Raw genomic sequence first — 21,313 nt, forward strand, 5'->3', positions numbered from 1 at the left:
AGATTATTTCTTGGGAAAAATGTAATCATCCAGCTTTACGGAGGCTGTATGATTATAGAGGCTGTATATTATGGAGGCTGCTCTTCCCCAGGAAGCCTCCCAGGGAGCTGATAAAGCTTTGTGCACATTGTTATCCTCTGTATTATCCTTTTTTGGGCACAAAATAAACTTTAAAAAAAACCAACACCAAATCTTGATGATTCATTGTTAGCCAGGGCGACACGCTGCATTCAGTCACTGTCCTCCATACCCTTAAGCCCAGCAAACAGCATTTAATTCACCTCCAAGGAGCACGGTGAGTGCTCGAGCATCCTCCACCCACCCTTCCTCGTGCAGCTGTAGTGCCGCCGCTCTTTGGGGACCGCGCTATGAGCCTGAACAGGGACCAGCGAGGTTAACAATAACCCATATTTCCAAGAATAACCCCACATTTAAGAATAACCCCAAATTTCCAAGTCCTTAAAAGCTATAAACCGAGACAGCTTTCTATTATTCAGCAGGGTTACAAGGCAGGGAACATCACTGCAACATCTGCTGCATGACTGGGCAGATATATAGTGATGCATTGCTGCGTTACTCCCAAAATACACGCAAACACCGAAGCGCTGGTTGGAGAGACCTCCAGGGATCTCCGGTCCAAGCTCCTGCTCGAATGAGGGTTATTGCCAGCATTATATCAAGTTCTGTGCCTGCAAACATTTTTTAATACGAGCTTGGGATCGCCGTCTGAAAGGTATTTAGTGAGAGAAAAGGAATGAGAGACATTTACCTTTTTGGAGCACTTGGTCGTGGTTTTAAGACAGCACTTCTTGTGACAAGCATATTTACATACTGCAATGAAGAAAAATAGTATTTAATAATCCAAAAAGTCAGATCACTGGAGAAATACAAATTAATACGAATTAAGTAGCTCATCTCAGGACTAGCAGGTCAAAAGCATGTTGAATTTGCAGTTCCCAGGGGCCAAGTCTATATTAGATCCACTCAAACAAAAAAAACCCGAAGCCTTTAATTTTAAAGGTCCCATATTTAAGTCCCTGCAACATTAAAAAAACCCTGATAGATCAACTCGGAAAATAACCCATGAGTCACTCTGAGCTATCAGACATGGATACCCTCAAAGAAGTTGGAAATAGCACCTAATTTGTATTCTTCCTGCACTGGACATCAGCCTGAAATACCTCAGGGTTGATACTTTCAACATAATCGAAGAAATGCTGGAAAAACCAAAGTGATGGATCAGCCTTTCCCGTCGTCCTCCTCCGTTTTCCTGATCTCCCCAAAAATTCACGTGCCTGGAGGCCAAATAGGCTAAGCCAAATGAATTCGCGATCGTCACGAGACCCAAAGGCATCCTATGGATGGAAGCTGTAGGGCACGTTTGCCATACCCGACTCTACTGTCCTTCTTACCGTGACACTTAAATATGGTTTGACCTTACGGTTTGACCATAGGACCTTACGGGATAAGACACGTAACGCAAAGCTCCCACGCACAAAACTAACCGTACCATGAGGACTGGAAGGACTGCTGGGATGGACTTACTAGTTGACTTCAGAAACCCTTAGGATCTGTCCCATAAGCTCTTCTAATGTGAAAAAACCCAAATTATTTGAGAGTGGGGTTGCAGGAAACAGCAGCAAACATCTTTCAGAGCCCCAAAACTCATCACTGTGATACAAGCACATGCAAAAAGGGCAAAGAGAGCGTGCTTACATTTACAAACAGAAGCCCTGTCCATTATCCAGATCAAGGAGGAACAATATTCACAGTAGGTGGGGATGCTGTACTGGGTCGCCTTAAAAATGTGACCATTGTGCTCTTCCACCTGCAATGAAAAAGATTAGGTGGTGAGAAAAAGGAGATGGGTGAAGAGTTTGCTGCAAAACGGGGAGATGAACAGAGTCAGCTCTCCAACTTTTAGCTGTTACTTGCTATTTTTGTTTCCTTTTCAGCCCAATAGCCCTGTAGGCAACCCAAACAGACATCTAGCCGGTGTGGGAACCAAACCATCACGCTCGCAGGTTAGAAACTGCAGTTGATTGAGGTCGGCTGGTCAACTTCTCCATGGTAAGGTCTTCTATGCATCCATGGCCCCTTTTTGCTCTGCATCTGCATCCTTCCTAGTACTATCATATGCTTTAGGAAAAAAGGAGATGTAATCTCCTACATCTCTGATATTAGAGATGTAAAACACATGCTATAAGTTTATGCAGAAACCCAGAACAACACTTTCTGCTTTGTTCTCAGTTCTTCTATAATAACTCCTGACATTACACGTACTGTCTTGCCTGATGTGGGACATGTTTTCAGAGGACAACCTACAGCGACCTTTGATCAAGCAAACCAAATCCACCTCGTCCATCTTTCTAGCACGTCCTTTCATGGCTGCATGTTCATTACAGTGTGATGTTCAGATCTCAGCATAGGACACGTCATGAGCAGGTCTCTTATCACTGTTATTCTGGCCACAAGGACATTAGCTTTTTAATGTGCAGGCACAGAGTGCTCAACTCACCACATCCGCTTCCTTTTTCCTTCTCTTTTTTCGTTCTGTTTTTGGCACCTGGTAATAGAAAGAGATTTAAGCGTATTTACAGGCAATTTCCCCAGGTAAAGTGTACAGAGGGCTCGTATCTAACTTTGCCCACCACTTTCCAGCCCCATCCTCCAGTACACCTGCAGCCCTAGGAGAGTCTCTTTAGAAAACTCTCCTATGGACCACCCTGTTTTCAGAAATCCCCTGGACAACTGTCCCCACCTTCATCTCAGAGTTGGGATTAGCTGGTCTGCCTCCAAGTCCAGCATTAGTGACCTAAAACTCTCCCATCTCATGCAAGACACCCAAGGAGGACGTGGCACAGCACTGCAGCCAGAGCTGATGCTCAGCCTGCTCAGAAGAAAACCTGCCTGGAGAGAAGCCTGGGGAGGACTCAGAGCAGAAGAGCCAGAAGATGGATTGTTTGTACAATAAACAGCATCTTCCAAGCTCAGCCTGAGACCCCGTGGTTGTCCTCGCAGACAGTAAGGAGCAGAAAGCGAGGACCTCAGGTTTGTGAAAGGCACACTGCAAGCTCTGACTGCTTTAAAAACTGTAGCTAGGCCCCGAGGACAGCCACCGCCCGTGTCCCCTTCTCCTGCAACCCAACCGATGGTCAAGTACGTGGTCACCTGGGAAGAGGTCAAGAGATGAGGAATGCATCTATTTCTTTCATTTTCCCTCAAAGATTGAAAAACCCCCAAAAAACTAAAAAGGAAGCACCAGGAGCTGCCTTTTCAACCATCCACAGATGGCTGCAGCTTTGCCACGGAGACAACATCTACATCTTGGCATTGGCCAAGGCCCAGCTCAGCCCAGATGTGAACTGGGGTTTGCTGAGCCCAATGAAACACAACCAATGAATCATGCCTTGCGTGCCAGCTTATGTTGTCCACCTCAGCTTAAAGCAGAGGAGAAGACAACAGAGGTTCCCATGTGTCTACAGAGAGCATGACCCCACAGACAGTTCCCAAATCTTCAAGGGGCTTAAGAAAAGTGCCGACTACCTTCACTGCGGTGTAGTCCAGGGGTTTGTACTCTATCATATATTCATCCAGGAAGACTTTGAAGGTATTGACCCAGACTTTAACTGGAGACTCACTCCAGTCCCTCTGCTCAAGCCTCATGGTCTTCTCCAGAATCTGCTCGAATAAGGCGTACAGGTCCTTATAGCGGATACTTTTCCCATCATCCATCTTTTAAGGAAACAGAAGCAAAAAGAAAAGGGATTTTTATACACCCCAGATTGCCTATTCAGCTCCAGACAATTATTTCAGCCTGACCGGCTTCCAAATGCTCGGGGAAAGTCCAAGTATGATTAAAAGAAGGAAAAAAGGATCATCTAATAGTGAGTTGTTTCGTGACCTCTGGCAGGTTGGCTTCTCAGTGCACAGAGCAGGAGGATGTTAAATGCCAGCTCAAGTCTTAGAGGGAACTTTTTGTAAAATCTGGGCAATAAAATAGCTTTTTTTGATCACTGTGATCACTGATCATTGCTCAGATTCAGAAGTAGCAGAAGAGCAGAGCTCCACATTGCTCAGACGTCCACCACTCCTCTTATGAGGAGTGGCTGAGGGAACTGGGGCTGTTTAGCCTGGAGAAGAGAAGGCTGAGGGGAGACCTCATCGCGCTCTACAACTACCTGAAAGGAGGTTGTAGCGAGGTGGGGGTTGGTCTCTTCTGCCAAGTAACAAGCGATAGGACGAGAGGGAATGGCCTCAAGTTGCGCCAAGGGAGGTTTAGATTGGACATTAGGAAAAACTTCTTTACTGACAGAGTGGTCAGGCCTTGGAACAGGCTGCCCAGGGAAGTGGTGGAGTCGCCATCCCTGGAAGTATTTAAAAGACGTGTAGATGAGGCGCTTAGGGACATGGTTTAGTGGGCATGGTGGTGTTGGGTTAACGGTTGGACTTGATGATCTTAGAGGTCTTTTCCAACCTTAATGATTCTATGATTCTATGATTCTATGATTCACTCACAAATTTAACTCAAAGGTTTCCAGGCACTATGGTGGCAAACAGGAGTTTATTGACTTACTGTCATCTCCCATTTGACTGGGAGCAAGCTGTAACAAGGAGACCAGAAATCTCCACTCAAGGAGGAAGAGTTTAGTCCAAATTTACAGCTCATGGAACTGAATATAAAGGAAGAGCATCCATTCTTTGGGATGAGCAGACCAGGAATGGAAGGCTCAGCAACGTTTCCACCACCAGGAGGATCCAGAGCATCTCGTTTCTCCTGGAGGTGGAAGTTCTCACCCGTCATCCAGTCACTTACTGCCAACGCTGAGGAGTAAAAACTGAAGATGTTTTGTCGGAATTCCTTCAGCGCTTTCTTGAACACAACATCCACCAGCGTGTCCTTCTTGCTGTCCTCGTTATCCAGTTCATTCATCTGGGAAACCAAAGGGGGTTTATGCATCCATGCCACTTTTGCTGCGGCAGAGCACCGCATGAGACAAAGCAGCACTAACGAGCAGCTGCTCCACCATTGGCAGACGATGTTAATAATGATTACAAGGTGGTTTCACCTGCATGCAAACTAGAAACATGAGCACTTCCGCGCAGCCTTCAACTCCTGCCCTCCTGGGTCACCCATTTCTGATGCCACCAGGGGCAACTCAAAGCAATGGAAGTACCGAAGCTGCTGGGCCCATGCAGAATGACCGCATGGTGCATGCACAGTGTGCCCATCTTTTCTCCCAAGCCTGCCCTGGTGCGTGCTGTGCACCCTTACACAAATTATTAGTATTGCTACTGCTGCCCCCAGGATAATTTTGGCTTTGTTGCCTCCGTCTGCTCTTCGAGCTTTCTGATGATTTATCTGGAGCAGTGAGGACAGGAGTTACCTTTTTCAGGAGAAACTCATCCATGCTCTTCAAGTCGCTAGCGCTGGTTATGATCTGCAGCGAGTCATTCTGCCACTGCACCGGCTCCAGAGCCACGTTGCTGATCTTGACGCTGCGCTTGCGTTTCACTTTGGGAGAGGGCTCCTTGTTCTCCTTAAACTCCCGACGGTAGATACCAGACAGCTCGGGACTCCGAGGAGGGGTCAGGTGGTGAGGACCCAACTCTACGGGCGATAATTAAAAAGGGAGAAGGAGACTGAAGAGCAGATTAGTTAACAAATGCTATTTCCAAAGTTCCACCTATGGCCTGGAAGAGAAGCAGAGTTATTTCTTGGGTAGTAATAAAAATCTATGGCTCTTGATGAACTCTCAACAAGTAAAAAGCATCAAGCGTAATCTCCCAGAGCTGCAACACAGCAGGGTAACACGAAGTTCTGCCACTAAAATAGGGAGATGGGCATCAGAATAAACCTGCGGAGTAGAAAGGCACTGCGTGGTACTCATAGGAAGATTAAATGTCATTTCTCCTTTGGTTATTTCCTCCGTCAAGAGGGGAAACATCTGTCCAAGTCCAGACAGCTGCCTGGAGGATTAGCAACATGGAATTCCTTGAGTCCCATTTCGGATCCCATCCTCTAACCTACTTGCCATCGTTTCGGGTTGACGCCGCCCATGAATTCAAGGGACGTAAACCGGCGTGGAGATTCAATTTGTGCAGCTTCCCAACCCATCTTCCCACAGCAGCCTCAGCTAGACCACACCATCATATATGATACACCCATTTACAGATACCCTAACCCTATGGATACGCCAACCTTCCTCCCTTCTATATCTTTACCCAAGCCCCAAGCCTACGCTTGGTTGTAGCGTAAAGCCAGATTCAAACTAGCTTTTCCCTCTGCCATGACAGCAAACGCAATTTCTCTGCTCCTTACAACACCGGCAGCATGCTACCCTACCACTTACCTTCGCCAAGCTGCAAGCCAGGCATCACCTCCCTGCCGGGGGCTTCTTGCTCTGCGTACAGCTCCAGCAGCTCAGACTGGGTAGCAAGCTTCTCTCGGGGGGTCTTCTTCTCCCCCTGCTTTCCCTTCACCCAGAACCTCATCTTGGCTCGCTGAGGCCTGGAAATAATTTGTGGAAAGAGGAACTGCCTTAACTAGGAAAATGTCCTTCTATCCAAAACTACCCCAAATATCCCAGACCTTCACGGTGTTTGAGGAGGAGTGAAACCCACACAACTTCTATCAGGGAAGCCAGGCTACACGTCCTCAGGAAAGGCAAGAAAGCAAAGTTTCATGCATGCAATTGGGTGGTTTGGGATGGGACATCTGGCACACGGCATCAAAACTTTATCGTGATATGAGGAGGACGCCACTTCTAATTGGGCATGTCCACAGTCACACAGGAAAGATGGGGCGAGTAACTCCCGTGCTGGTTTTGGCTGGTGGAGCTCCAAAGGAGCCGGGGTGGTTCAGCAAGGTGTTGGAAACCAAGAAGGACACAAGAAGGACTCATCTCCCATCTCCAGCTGCGTTTCCTACCTCCCATCTGGAGCCAGGCTCTTCTGTGCGGCCGCCAGCTTCCCGATCTCCCCCTGAGACATGGTTTTGTGCAGTTTCGTTTGGCCTTCCCCAGAGGCAAATCGCTGCACCGTCTGTAATGATTCCAAGCACGAAGCATTTAAAAATGAGACAGCTCTTGGGATGCCAGCTGATTATTTTCTTCCTAGCAGAAATCAGATATTTCATCTGTTATGTCTTTATTTCTATCTGCCTACAGATGAAAACCTACAGTCCTGTTGAGCTAGCTACAACTTACAACTAAAGAAATATTTTAACAACTCCTAAAAAAGAAAGGCATTTCTCTTGCTCCAACTCTACATTGAGGTCCAACCTTCTTTCTCCTTGAGCAACCAGTGACGAAAATCAGTGTGCACCAAGCCACGGGTCCTCATCACTCAGCCTGCACAACCGCTCCACCACCTTGGGCTGGGCAGCCCAGCTCTCCATCCCAGAACAGCCACGTTAGCCACGATCGTTAACCACGACAAAGTGATTTGTGGTGTTCCTAGCACCAAAGGAACCCTCGACCACGTGGACATGTCCCAGCAGAGCCTCCTCCTCCAGCTCTCGTCGAGGACTTTGCAGAAAAGAAGTCCAAAGTCTTTGTGCCAAGGACACATTAAAATTAAGCCTTTAGGAATAAGAGATTTTGCAGCTTTCATACAAAGGATCTCCACTTTTGACACCATTTAAGATGTCCTGCGATCACTTTTAAAGGTGAAATGAATTTGCAGTAATTCAGCCTAGCAGGATTCCATGAAATAGCCCAGAAATAGTCTTGCCGTATTTAAAAAGAAATAGCAATTTTTGTTCTTTTTTTTTCAATTGCAGCTGTGATTTCGGAGTTTGACTCCTGGAGGAGACACTTTTGGCATGAGGAAAGCAGGGAATCGGGTTGGATGTAAGGATTCGGAAGATGATGGTCAAATATCTCCTGTAGCTTTCCCATCACCTAAATGTCTCAACTGAACGCATTGTGTTTTTAAGCATTTCCTTTCCTTCTATTAAAAACATTTAAAATAAAATTATATAAAATATGGGCTGAAGGAGAGTCACATTTACCACGTTTACTCTCTTTGCATGTCTTATTTTTCACCCCCGACCTAACCTTCTACCAGCCAGGAGATGGCAGCACATAAGGCAAAATTGCCACTGGGAAAGAAAGAAACTGCCTAAACCATCAACGGGTTTCTTGCTCCTGTCACTCTTACATTTAGGTGATGGTCACACGTAAACTGCAGATGGATACTGGGAAAATAACCCTCAAAATCCATAAAAGTGATTTTCATCCAGCCCAAACTTACTACTTGCTTTTACAAATGACCTATTAAAACATTTGTCCCCATGATATGGTTTGTTACTGAGTAATTTCAACCTCTTAATCACTTCCAGTGCTTTGGTTTTTTTTTTAAAAAAAGTATTCTGTGGGGGCATTTACTCCCTTTTTTCCTATTTCCAGGCCATTTAAAGCACATCGGTATGTGCTGACCGTGGCAGGCAGGCTAAGGGGATGGCCGGGGCAACGCAGGGGTTGCTCTACAGGACACCACAGACACTTTCTTTTTTAAATATATATCACATCTACTCCACAAGCAGACCTGGCGTACAGATTTTGGAAGTGAAACCCCTGGCTCATGCAGAAGACTTTGAGCCAAAAACATCTGTAATGCACTTTTTAGACAAAACTGGAAGAAGGATTTTCTACCATTAATACCACCACCTCTCTCTGCTCTGCCCCAATTCCCGACCTACTGTCGTTCAGGTTTCCTCTGCTATCACAGCAACCTCTCCAGCTTTTGAAAGTAAGGACTAAAAGGCATTTTTGGTGTGAGATCCTTCTGTTTGACGGACTCCTCCAAGAAGCTGTGATGGGCAAGGTCCTCTTCTGGATGGGAAACCTTCTCAGATGCCAAGACAAGCCTCTGCACCAGAAAATCCCCGGCCAGGGAACTCCACAAAGCACCACGGGCGGGCAAACGGCACTAGCCAGAGGGCCTGGAGTTGTCCCCTGGATGAAAAGGGGACCAAATATTTTTCCTCTGAAAGAGCAACCCGTATTTCGCCTGCTGGCACTAGGAAGAGATAACTGTGGCCAAGCGAGATGACTTGTCCCTGCAGGCAGCAGTGCTACACGCTGCACTGAGGAGCTTCCTAAAGTGCACTGCTCCCTCTGAATGGCTTAGGACAAGAGACTTCTTTCATTGCTGGCTCTTCAGGCATGCTTGGGATCCGCTGGTGACAGATACTTGCACTGATGTTTGTCAATTCGCGGCTTTAGTACGGAGGTTGGAGCTAAATTGCTGCTTCATTATCCAAGACCCTTTCTCTAAGAGCCTCTACCGAAGGAGAATGTATTCAGAAGATACTTCTGGTGTGGTTTCTATAACCAAGGCTTTCTATTCATCTGCTGCAGGAAAGCTCTCCAGGCTTAGGTGCAAAACAGAAGTGGTATTCGTATATGTTGACCACAGCCAGGAGCTATTCCTCCCACTTGTCTCACCACAAGGCAGGTTAATCCTCAGCTAATCACTAGCCAAAAAGCACAAGCAACCTTTGAAGGCTTGGTCTGGTCAGGAAGCCCGTTAGCCTTAAAGGCTCTTTGGAGTCAACTGTACCTTCAGCAGCCACCTTATATATTGGTGCACCTTGGGTTTCAGCTCTGGCTGAAGATGCTCTCGGTCTTTGCTGCTCTGGGATACCCCAGACTTAGGCTAGGAGCATGGGTTTCTGGTGGACCTCTACTTACCAGCTGGTGATACACAATCATTGACTTGACGGTCAAGAAACCAATGGGCATAACGGGCATGTTCAACGCCACTGCAGCTGGCGAGCCGTCACATGCTCAACTTGGCAAGGTGGCACGTGATGTCTCTTTCATCTATCCAGCAGCCCTTGGCCGCTGAGCAGCACATTAAAAGAGGCTTTTTTGGAGAGTCGTAGCTGGGGGCTGCAGCTGTATGAATAAGCTATTCACTAGCACAGAAACCAGCCCGCACACGGCGGCTGCCTGACTCGTCTTCATGCGAACATCACGAGACACAACGAATATGCCTACATGAGCATCCACCTACTTGAGCTTGTACCCAAACCAACATGCACCAGTATTGCTCTGTCATAGGCTGCTTCACTTGCAGCACCCAACCGGGCTCTGCTAATAAATATGAATAAGCAGTCCCTAAATTTTGCTACTTGTGGCAATCCTGACCCAGAGAAGCCACAAGCCAAAGGGCTGGTCCCAAACCTGCAATACAGAATACAGATGGAAACACTGTACGCGTTGTCAGGACATACAGACGTCGGGTATCGCTGAGCACACGACTTCACGGGTAGCGTTTGCTAGAAAGCAGAACTCAACCGCACAAGGGGTGGAAGTGCTGACCACCAGTTAGAGCTAGTGACGGAGAGCAGAGGAGAAGAGGGATACAAGAGATGAGCGACAGTTGGCACCTACTACTACTCGCATGCGGTGAGAGCTGTTAAACCAGGTGAGCAGAGTCCCAAGGAGCATTTCTAAAGAGTGTGACGAGCCAGGTCCCTTCCCAAGGATGGAGCTTGCCAAGCGCCTTTCGCATCCCAGCAGGACAGATTTCTACAGCTAAAAAATCCCTAACGCTTTGTAAGAGGGTAGCCTCCAAGAACACAGCACGGCACTCTGGGTACGGTGCAGCCCCTCGCCCAGGGCTTTCACCAGGCTATGTAAAATACTACATTTTACTACATAAAATTCCCCCTTTCCTGATTTACAAGCAGGGAGATGTGCTAAGACGCAGCCAAGTGAGCTCAGTTCATAGAGCCACATCTTTCAATCAAGTTTTGAGTATTCCTGGCTCAAAACCCCTGGAAATTTATCAAGAGCGACCTTAAAAATTCACGGAATTTGTAAATCTCTGCCCCCTTCCCATGAGGAAATTATCCTGGGAAAAAATTATCCTTTATAATAAAAGCTGCTAACAGAAAAGTCATGAAAAGCCCCCCTTGACCATCTGCCTTCCTTGGAAAAGCAGATTTCAGGATCGCACGAGATGTTTGCCGGACCCACAGCAATGCCGTAGCACAAAATAAATCACTGACTTTGGTTTTCATGCTTTTGTTCGGTTTTATACTCAGCTCCACATCCAGCACCGTAGCTGGAGCAGAGGAGCAAGGCAGCTCTTTGCAACGCTCCACCTGAGCTCTTACGGCAGGAGACGATTCCTGGTGTTTACCCACACTTCTATGGGAACATCTCCACCACCTAAGGAAAAAAAATATGAGTGGGTTGGAAGCCACTGGCCTCTTCCACTCCTGTAACCTCTCGGTTTGTGATTTTCCGAAAGCAGCTTATCCGGGCGGGAGATTAAGCCTGAGATGCAAGTGCCCTGCAGCACAGGCTCACGTAGCACGGAGCTGCAGCCCTGGCCCTGCCAAGGGACACCAGTTTCTGTGCTTGAAAAAGCCACTAAGGTTGTTATTTTTTTCTTTAAAACCCACTATTTCACTCTCACTGTATTTTTATTGCCCAATTTACATGTTTTGGCTTTCTCTAAGACACTGTCTGCTCCAATAATTGAGGACGGAATAATCATCCGATACTGTCGCTAAGGATACAAAATCAAAAGTAATAGGAGGTGCAAGATTTATATAACTTTCTTTGTTGTCTGTTGCTTTTTGCACAATGTTTGCTTTGATCTTTTCTATGGATTTGTGTAGATCATTTTTAGAGCAAAAGGATCCCGGGGGACTTTGCTATTGAGGTTGAAAAACAAAAAAAAAAAGGTAGCTGTGCAATACAAGTGTGCAATGCTACAGTGAAGCTATGGAAACCATAGCTGATATCGAATCAAGCCAGAAAATATCCCCATGGCCAAGAAAAACAAATGATTTCCCCATTTCGCATCTGTTTCTGCTGTGTTCGCCGAGTTTACCCATCTACAGCATCCTTGGAAGTGGGAGAAGAAGCGGTGGAAGGATCAGTGCAGCTAAGGTTAGCAAAGACAGGCTCCCGCAGCTCCGCTTGCTCCCTTTTTTCATTTCCCCCACCACGTTGGAAAAAATTACCATTTCGGAGTCACTGTAACAGGCCTGCCCCAGCCGGGCTGCAGGCACCGCCTCGGGATGAGGAGGTTGGTCAGAGGAGAGAAGGAACTCAAAATTGGCATCGTAATCATCTTCCTCCGTATCCCCCTCCCCATCAGCAAAAGTACCTCTAGTCAAGAAATCGGAGCGCGTCCGCGCCATGCGGGCTTTCTTTTTATGGGTCGGTCTGGGAACCTGCTTGACCAAATGATAAAACAACAACAACAAAAAAGGTTTTTAAAATAAAAGGGAGATTCTACCGATGTTTGGCATCATAGCGTAGCTCAAGTACGGCCTTAAGACATCTCTGAGTGACACTGCACCCCACGGAGGGGACACAATATTCTATCTAGTGCAAAAAAAAAAAAAAAAAGGACCAGGAAAAACAAAAACCAAGACAGCACGGTGAAATGGACAATCATGGATGTTACTCAAACGTACGTTAAACCAAACCAAGACAAGACTGCGTTGGACAGTGTTTGCCATCAGGACCGCGAGATCCTTTTTATCCAGAGCTGCTATGAATTAATGTTACGGGGGCTTTTTATTTTTAAGAGAAGGTGTGAAGGTTGCCGTACCGTGATATCCCCCTTCCCTATGTCTAGCAGCCCTTGTGCTTTATAGTTTACTTCTTTGAAGCTTCTGAGGGAAAACTGGCAGAATGAGGGTTTTTTCCCTCCCCCCCCGTTCAAGTAAAAGAGAAAATAAGCAAGCCATAACTTACCTCTCCTCTGCCAGACCCTGGCATCTTAAATGGCTTCCTAGCTAGCTCACCCTTGGAATGGCATTGATGACTTGCTTCCCTGCTGAAACACAACAGAACAGAGATGTTTCATCTTCTCCTAAAAGCCTTCCCGCCGCGCCAGCCCGGCTCGCAGGAGCACACAAGCGCGCAATCCAAGCAATCAAGACCAAATTGCAAATTTGAGGTCATGGGGTTTTGGAATTCCTTTGAATCCTTCAGGATTTGAGTTAATACCAAAGGCCAAGAAGATGTGAAGTTCTGCCTGCCAACCCTACCCACCACGGTGGTTACGGATGGTACCTTTTCACTTCTGGATTCTCAAATGTGATTGTTCTGCTGCAGAATAAAAAGTAAAACAAGGGAATTTTTAGGTTTTTTTTCCTGTTGCTTGTTCTGTGCATGAACCAGGAAAAGAAATGGAAAGAAATTTTTTGGGGGGAAGACTATTCTCAAATACCCACTTCCAAACCAATTCTCCAGGACCTCCTGCAGATTTTCATACGAACTGGTTCGGAAGGAGAGCATCCTTGCTTTGCATCTAACATAGCATTAAAAAATATGCCCATTTAAAATTGCTTTTTGCTCAGCTCACTCTTTAAAAAAATCGTACCACCACCACTTCTGAATAAAACCCTCACCATGCCCATGCGCGAGGGATGCTGCTGGCTCTACCAGGGGGCAAAGGACTATTTTTTTATTGACTGCTCCTTTTCCCCATCATGTGTGTCTGGACTTAGTTAAACAATCTGCACAAATCAAAACGGGAATCTCCTCCCGTTGCAACAGCACATAAACCACAAGACTACTACGCTTGGAGGCAATGCGACAGAGCTGAACGACTGCTAAGCCCATCACACGCGTAACTATATATGTAAGCGATACACTGTCAAAAGTGTGTTCATATCCCAACCTCCCTCCGGACAGTTGCTGTTTTTTAACCTGCAATGGTAAGATCGTCCAAATGGCTTTGTTGGCTATGTTAATTCTACAGTAAGCATGAAAAATCCTGCAATTTTCTGCCTTATCTATGCATTTCTACTCTGATCACCCAAAAATCCCAAGAATTTTTTCTTCATCTTTTACCTTGAGAGATAAACTCCTATCACCGTTCATCTAGTGTACATGAAAACAGTGTTGACTGTCTATTAATTCACTTCACCTGCTAATGTCTCTGATTATCTCCCCTGGCTTACACAAGGTCCATCACATAAGAGACCAAGAAATCATATTTCCAGCTCTTTTTCCTCTTCCTCTGATCTCTGCCCGCTCACTGCTAGAAGATCAAGAAACCCATCTTTGTTTTGCTAGGTGTTTTGTACAGTCTCCAGAAACAATGTTCTGGACCGTTCGTATAAAATGGTCTCTAGCAGAACAAAAAGCCTATGGAGAAAACCTACGGAGAAAGCACATTGTCTTTTTACTCACTGGAGGCCGAAGGGATTGTCTTTCGGCGTGAAGAACATAGCGCTTGCCCTCGTCTCCTCGGTGGCTTGGTTGGGCACTCGGGGCTGCCGGAGGCGCTCCGTCCTCGAGAAGTGGCTGCCTGGGAGGTCCCTGGGGTCCAGAGCCGGTCTGGAATGGCACCGGGGTTCCAGCGCTGGTCCCGACTGACCTTCTCTTCGTTCCACGAACATGCTGACAGGTCTGTCTTTGGGGGCACTGTGGGCTGGAGAGCTTCCCCTGGTCCCAACGGTGAGACCTTTGATGTCCACCGATGAGGTTGGAGTCACACCTGTGGTGGGGCCGTGCTCCCCTCTGCTCTGGGGGTGCAGGATGAGGACTGATTGAGGACGGCTGTCTGGTTTTTTGGTTGGTTTGAGGGAGGGGTCCTTCATTCTGCTCTGTTCAGCCCTCTGCAAAGCCTCCACCCTCCCTTGCTGCTCGAAGGCTTTGCGCTGTCTCTCCAGAATTTCCTTCTGCTGACGGATCTGCTCCATCATCTCCCTCTCATTTTGCAGCTGAAGCTGCTTTTGCCGTTCCTCCTTCTCCACGTTGAGCTTTTCAAGTCTCTTGATGACAGAGTCTGGAGAATGGGCCTGTGTCGCAGTTGCTGTCCCACGTTCCTCTCTCTTGGTAGAGGACTTCTCTTTCTCCCCTCCCAAAGCTCTGTCCTGCTCTGGCTCAGAGTCCTTCCTGACCTCAGAGAATGTAACTGTCCTCTCCTCTCTTTCCATTGCTTTGTTCCTCAGGTTATTCTCCACCAGCTTCACGTTCACGTTGTCTTGTGGTGGAACATAGAAAGTAGGTAGGTTGCTGGAAAGGAAGGTTTCTCTCAGGTGAGCCTTGTATATAACATTCTGGGGGTCGCAGACCACACGCTCCTTTGCGGTGAGGTTATCAGGTAGCTCCAAGTCTGAAGGCATCCTTCTGCAACCGGGTAGGTTGCTGTTCACATCTGCCGCACAGAAAGACTTCTCCTGCAGATGAGCCTGGGGGCTGCTAGGCAAAGAGTCAGTGGAAAATGACTGCGCATCTTGCTCGTCTAAAACTAAGGAAACGCATTTATTACTTGGGGTATCTTCACAGCTTAACATCTCAAAGCTCCCTTGAGAGCTTTCGCTCTCCGGGGTTCCCTGAGGGGAATGAAGTGCCTCAGATACAAACTCGGTGGACCACCGCCGCTCTTCTGAAGGTGACAGCCCGCCGGTGGACCGAACCTTAAGCAGCTCCAAGCTAAATTTTGCCTGTTCCAGTTCACGCATCCTCCGGTTTTCTCTTTTTGCACGAACCACTTTTTTCTGGTTGAGATCCTCCAGCGACTTGGGTCTCTCTCTAACAACGACCTCCTCTTCGGTGTCCATCCCGCTCTGACTGCTGGCTCTCTCGTGCCTTTTGTACAATAAATTCGCAGAAGTATCCAGTGGGTCCACGTGATTCACCCGATTATTCTCCATCAGCGATATATGTTCCCCTATAGCTCTCACTCGCTTTTCAAATGAGCTGTCCTCCCACTTAGATGGGTCGGAGCCCTTAATTTCCAAAGCATCATCTGCCTCCAGTCCATCCTCTTCTCTAACTGACAGGCCGTTCTCCAGCTGCATCTCTTTTAATCGCTGCTCTTTCAAAGCTCTAAACCTGCAAGAAAACAGAAAACCAGTATATCGAACCCCCATGCCCACTCATGTCCCTTCAAGGCACTGCAGCGGTGGCATCTCATCACCACCACCATCATCACCTCACCACCATCACCATCTCAAGCAACCCTCTTTGCACATCCGGTGCAAGACGATGTGAGCGCACGTTTGGTTTTCAATCTTCTCCTCTTATGCCAATTCTCCTACTCAAGGATTGTCCCAATGCACCTGAAAGCTCCTCCCGCGCAGATGGCAGCAGCTCCAGCCTCCATCCCTGGCCTAGCTCGTTTGCAAGTGACGGAGCCAGAAGAGCTTAACCCATTGCACCCCCTTGGCTTCTCCATCTTCACCATCCTGCCCGGGCTGCCTCCGGTACGGCTAGCAGGGACTCACACACCACGCCAGGAGCTCTTTGCAGCTCCCAAATCTTCCATCCTATGTCAGGGTGCTCCACACCTTGCAGGCAGCGCCTCTGGAGAACGAACCAAGACCTGCCCCGCGGCCAGCAAGCCACGGCATGGCTGGAAACCCTCTCCCCTTTGCAGCAGCTGGCTCCAGTATCTCCTGTTCCTGTGAGACAGCGCAGCAACCGGATCGGCGAGGCAATCTGAGTTAAAAATAGGCTACTTAAACTGGTGCCGCTGCCAAGGAGAAAAAAAAAAAACAACTTCACGAGTATTTATGGCCTCAGCTTTCCACTGCCTACACGCTCCAACCTGAAATAGGCTCTGCTTAGTCTAAGAGTAGGACCTGCAGCTAAATAAATTCCTTTGTTAGAAAGCGTGGACAAGCAAAGGATCTGGGAAGACTGGGGCAAGGTCAGGGATCCTACGAAGGGACACCATTTTCTGTAAGTCACTGTAGTCCGAGCAGTGCCAGAATTCACATCAACCACATCCCTTAACACTTTCTTTTTTAACCGAGGCCAACGGCGTTACCTTTGTCGTGCTAAATATCCTCTGCACACCGCTTGCAAGCAGATGACTTTGTTTCTGCTGGCCATGTAGGACTGCTTTGCACGGTGCCCTCGCCAGGCTGCCTGGATGCTGGTGGCTGCGTCGTGCCGCCGCTTGGTGTACTCCCGCCAGCAGCTCTGGATGAGGTGGGCTGCAAACTGCATCTGCAGGAACCTCCGCCGCTCCACAAAGCCACGCCAGTGGGTCTGGAGAACAACGGCGGCTTTGCCGAGGACGAAAGGGTCCAGGGATGGTTCGCCTTGCTTTCGGCTCTGGTAACGACGCCAAAATCTCTGCAAACACAGCAGGCAGTTCCTTGTAACGGGTGTTGCATAGGGATGGGAGAGCACCTGCCTTCATGCAACCTTTCCTGCTCTGTCTCCCCCATTCCCAACTTATTATGGCACTAGGAGTCAAATCCTGACTGTAAGCTCCTTCCTCGGAGAGGGGACCTGATTCTACCCATCAGCTGTACCTGTAGGATTCGTGGATTGTAATTTGCAACGAAATCAGGCACCATCACCTACCTGTATGATCACTGCAGCTTGCCTTAAGCTCAGGAACTGCCTCCTGCAGAGCATGCTGCGGAACCAGCGCTGCAGCAGCGTGATCCGGCGCAGCACCTCCTGATGGAGCAGGTCCTGCAGAAGCTGCCGCTCCCGCTCCTTCACGAAAACCTGCCCAAAAAACCCCAAAAAACACTAGCACGGAAAGCTCCCGCCACCATATGACAAATGATTTAATCCTCCTGGTTTCTGTGTCCTGGATGCCCAGAAGAAAGCACAGCAGAGGATTTTTAGCGAAGCCGCCTTTAACAGGTTTCTGAGGTTTCATCTACAGCCTGCGACTGTCCAAGCTCTGAGTTACAGAGCCTCTGCTCTCCCTTCAGGGGAGGCAAAATGATAGCTATCGTATCGAGCTGTGTCTACACACAGACATAGTTTTTTGAAGGCTGCCTCATTACAACCAGACCTGTGACTTGGTTAACACAAAACAACAACGTTCCTTACTATTTTCTGTTAACAACATTCAAAGCTTCATTTAAGCCACTGGCTTCTGGCAAACAGAAGAAAAATAGTTTCATTCATTAAAAACATATATAAAGATGTTAATTTATCATCACAGAAATGCAGGCAAATGTTGTATCTGTATCTTAAACATAAGTCTGAGCTGAGGATAAACATTTACCATTGTTCTTCCAACTTGGTAATTGTCTGGATCGAGTTTTATTTTCCGGAAGAAATCATGGATATTGTGCTTAGACGGGCTGATTCCTTGTGGCAGAAGGACATGGAAATGGTTGACAAAATCCTGAGAAGGAAAAAAGAAACACCAAGATTTGGTTAGATGGGTCCTGCTGTGTCCCTTTCTTCCATAAATAACGGATTTTCACTGGCCACATGAAATGGGATCTATCGAGTGAGCAGAAGGACAGATAGCATTTTATGGACTGGGGAACACCAAGTTTTGTCCACCATTTGTGGTTTGACAGGAAACACATCAAAGTAGGGACCCAGCAACGTTCAAACGTCTTTCAGCATGGGAGGAGAGGTTCTGCGGAACCCATGGGGTCTCGAGCAAAAAATGCCCCAAATCCTCAGCGAGGGCTGCTACGGAAGGGGGTTACCAGCATCTGCAAAGCATCTCTGAGATGCTCCATCGGTTACTGCTGTGAGGACTCAAAGAGCAGAGGAGGTACGAGAGGAGAGATCCTACCAAGTAAGGTTGGGATCCATGCTCACGGCAAAAAAAAAAATTGAGCAGTTTTCCTTTTCTAAACAGCTGCTGTGCAGGACACGACATCTGGCCCAAAGCAGCTGCCAGCAGGAAGCAAATCGGCACCAGCAAAGCACGACAGGACTGACACGTGCACAAAACCTGGCAAACACAGGGCGAAGAAGAAAACAGGAAAAGCTGGGTAACTCCTGAGCAGTTTAGAGGATGCCAATCACCCTCCCGATGGGATGCAGCCAGCACCGACACGACAGGGCGAATGCCATTCCCAGGTGATTTCAAAACACACGCAGAAGAGCGCGTGCAGACTGGACACCCTTTTTTGCAAAAAGGAAGTCCACGTTACAAAAAAATACTGCTTTTATTCAAAAACCATGACGTTATCTGCAGAGGGGCTCGTAGCCTTCACCTAGGTCTAGACCAGCTTGCTAGAAATCAGCAGCGCAGCAGAGGACCACTCCATGCCAGACAGCAGCTCATTACATCCACTGCCTTGCATGAGCTATAAATTCATTACCTTGTGAAAAAAACGAGCCAGCAACATTCAGACAACTCTGATAATGATGCTAAAGGTGGGGAAAGACTGAAAACGTTTTGCCCAACCTGGAAGGAGTATTTGCAGCTGTATCCTGACTGGCGAATGCGAACAGTTTCCAGCATCCCCGTGTACCGCAGCTGCCTGAGCACCAGGCTGTCGTTGAACCGCAGGGGCAGCTGGAAGGGGAAAAACAGGCCAACGATGAGCAAATATTTCCTTTAACTGAAGCTTTTAAGCGCATGGATGGGTAAACGGATTCAGCAGATGTAGCACATCTGCATGACATGCACATTGGCAACGATGCTAGGGGAGGGAGGGAACGCGGGTCCCCAGGAACTGTACTAATCCCACCAGGGTTGAATCCTGTTTGCTTCCAAGCAGCCATCAGATGGAGACTTTCAAACAGCGAAGTAGATATATAAAGCTATAAAGAAGGTTTTTTGGAGCCCCCGAATTGAATAAGACCCCCCCAAGGGCACAGCTAGCGGGTAAGATTGTGAGCAACTAAATTATCTCCTAGGCATAAAGTTTCACCTTTAAATAACTGGGTGAAACTCCAAATTTTCCACAAGATTAATCCACAAGAAAGCACCACTATTGCAGCCTTAATTTTAAACTGAGAGTCCTTAGCCCATGAGACAAATCAATCCTTAAAGCCAAATTAAAAAAATATGATGCATTACTGAGTCAGTTCTAATAATGTGGCTTATTCTAAAAGTCTCTGCTTTTACCTATCGAAACTTTATTTTAAAGAAGTATTAGGACTCAGTAACAGCACAAGTGAATTCATGGCTCTGTAAACCTCTATTATGGCTGGCAGGAGCTTGAAAGGAGTCAAATTCATTTATTAAAACCAATACATTTTTCATATAAATTAAACCCATATGTTTTTCATATACATGTTTCTACAATTACAAGAAAAGCCAGTGCAGTTTATCAAGAGCAACACCCAAGTGATAACATCCATGCTTCCCATTTAGAAGATATACAAATATCTTCTAAATCCAACTCAAGTTGGGGCTTTCTTTTCTTTTTAACCCCCCCTGTAAACATTTCCAAAATATTTCCAAGATGATTTTTAGCAGCGCCGCTTTCACAGGATGGGATTTACCTTTTCGGCATTGGATCGAATGCACTTGACAAAATAAGGTTCCGCTTGGCCAAGGGTCTCCATCAGCTTGTTGAGCGATGCCTGCAACAGAAAAGACATCTTCAGTTGGGAAACGGAGAAGAGCCCATGATGGATAACGAAAATTTTCCTCTGTCCAAAGTGACTCCACGCAACATTTATTCCTGATTTTTAATTGTCAAAACTTTATTGCTGGCCTAGAAAGGAATTTTCTTAATGACAGTTTTGCAAAGGGAAGATCTGGCAGCTTTCTTTAATCACTGCTTTCCATCGTTTGCCTGTCCCCTTCTTCTTGAGCAAACTCCTGTTCTGCCAAGTAACTTAATTTATAATGATTTTTAAAGCCTGAGAACCCTAAACACTTCATAGGCTGGTTTTAGAGGAGAATAGCATCAATGCTGGCATATTCCTGGCCATATTCCTCTGCTGAAATGCACCTGAGATAACTGAGAACCGAGGGTTCTCCAGGTTCCCACTTTACATTTCCCCTTATTTCTGCATCACTATTAAAAGTCTAGCCCATAAAAACGAATTTATATTGGCATCATTGCTATGCACAACTGCTCCAGCGGGATGTCACGCCGAGTTATGCCTCTGTTTCACAAATCTTTGACCCTTCTGCGACGAAGCACAAGCTCTTTGAATAAAACCGTACTGAAAATCAGAGCGTGCTGAGTCAGTCTGCGGCTGGCCGGGCTCCTCGACTGCATTTTTTTTCCTGTGCCTTAGAAATATTTTGAGTATCTCTAATTGCCGAGCACATTACTGACACGGTATTAGTAACGTTAGTTATTAGTTGATTACTCCTGATTTTACCAGCGTTTAAAACTCAGTCGTGTAAAAGATACTCTGTTGCAGATTTACTATAAGCAGAGTTATAAATTTTTGAATGTATGTGTTAATAAAACGGCGTGATATTAGAAAGAAGCATTTTGCCTACAGATCTGCTTGCAGGAAGCCTTTTCTTCTCCTTCTGATCATTTTAAAGACATCTTTATGGGAAGCCTTTCATGTTTAGAAAAATTTATCTACATCCAGGATCTGGGGAAGAGTAAGGGATGGATCCCACGCACGTGCGATGCAGCTGCATTATGCATATATTAACTACAAATGTCCCCGTCGTTCCCGTT

At 46.9% G+C, this 21,313-nt stretch overlaps 1 protein-coding gene across 1 annotated transcript; it reads right to left on the reverse strand.

The window, feature by feature from the left end:
- Positions 1-769: 769 nt before the first annotated feature.
- On the reverse strand, positions 770-20,264 carry MYO9A (myosin IXA; the record flags this gene model as incomplete). The annotated part of the gene is made up of 16 exons (XM_009586975.1): positions 20,166-20,264; positions 19,120-19,230; positions 17,971-18,093; positions 17,310-17,459; positions 16,765-17,075; positions 14,178-15,827; positions 12,732-12,813; positions 11,990-12,202; positions 6,932-7,044; positions 6,354-6,511; positions 5,388-5,611; positions 4,817-4,933; positions 3,547-3,735; positions 2,519-2,566; positions 1,717-1,828; positions 770-831 (listed from the first exon to the last, which is right to left on the reverse strand). Coding segments are annotated over exons 1-16 (3,762 nt in total), but the record flags the coding sequence as incomplete, so codon positions are not given.
- Positions 20,265-21,313: the final 1,049 nt, after the last annotated feature.

This window comes from Fulmarus glacialis, unplaced genomic scaffold (genome assembly GCF_000690835.1).
Source record: "Fulmarus glacialis isolate BGI_N327 unplaced genomic scaffold, ASM69083v1 scaffold13191, whole genome shotgun sequence".
Lineage (NCBI taxonomy): Eukaryota > Metazoa > Chordata > Aves > Procellariiformes > Procellariidae > Fulmarus > Fulmarus glacialis.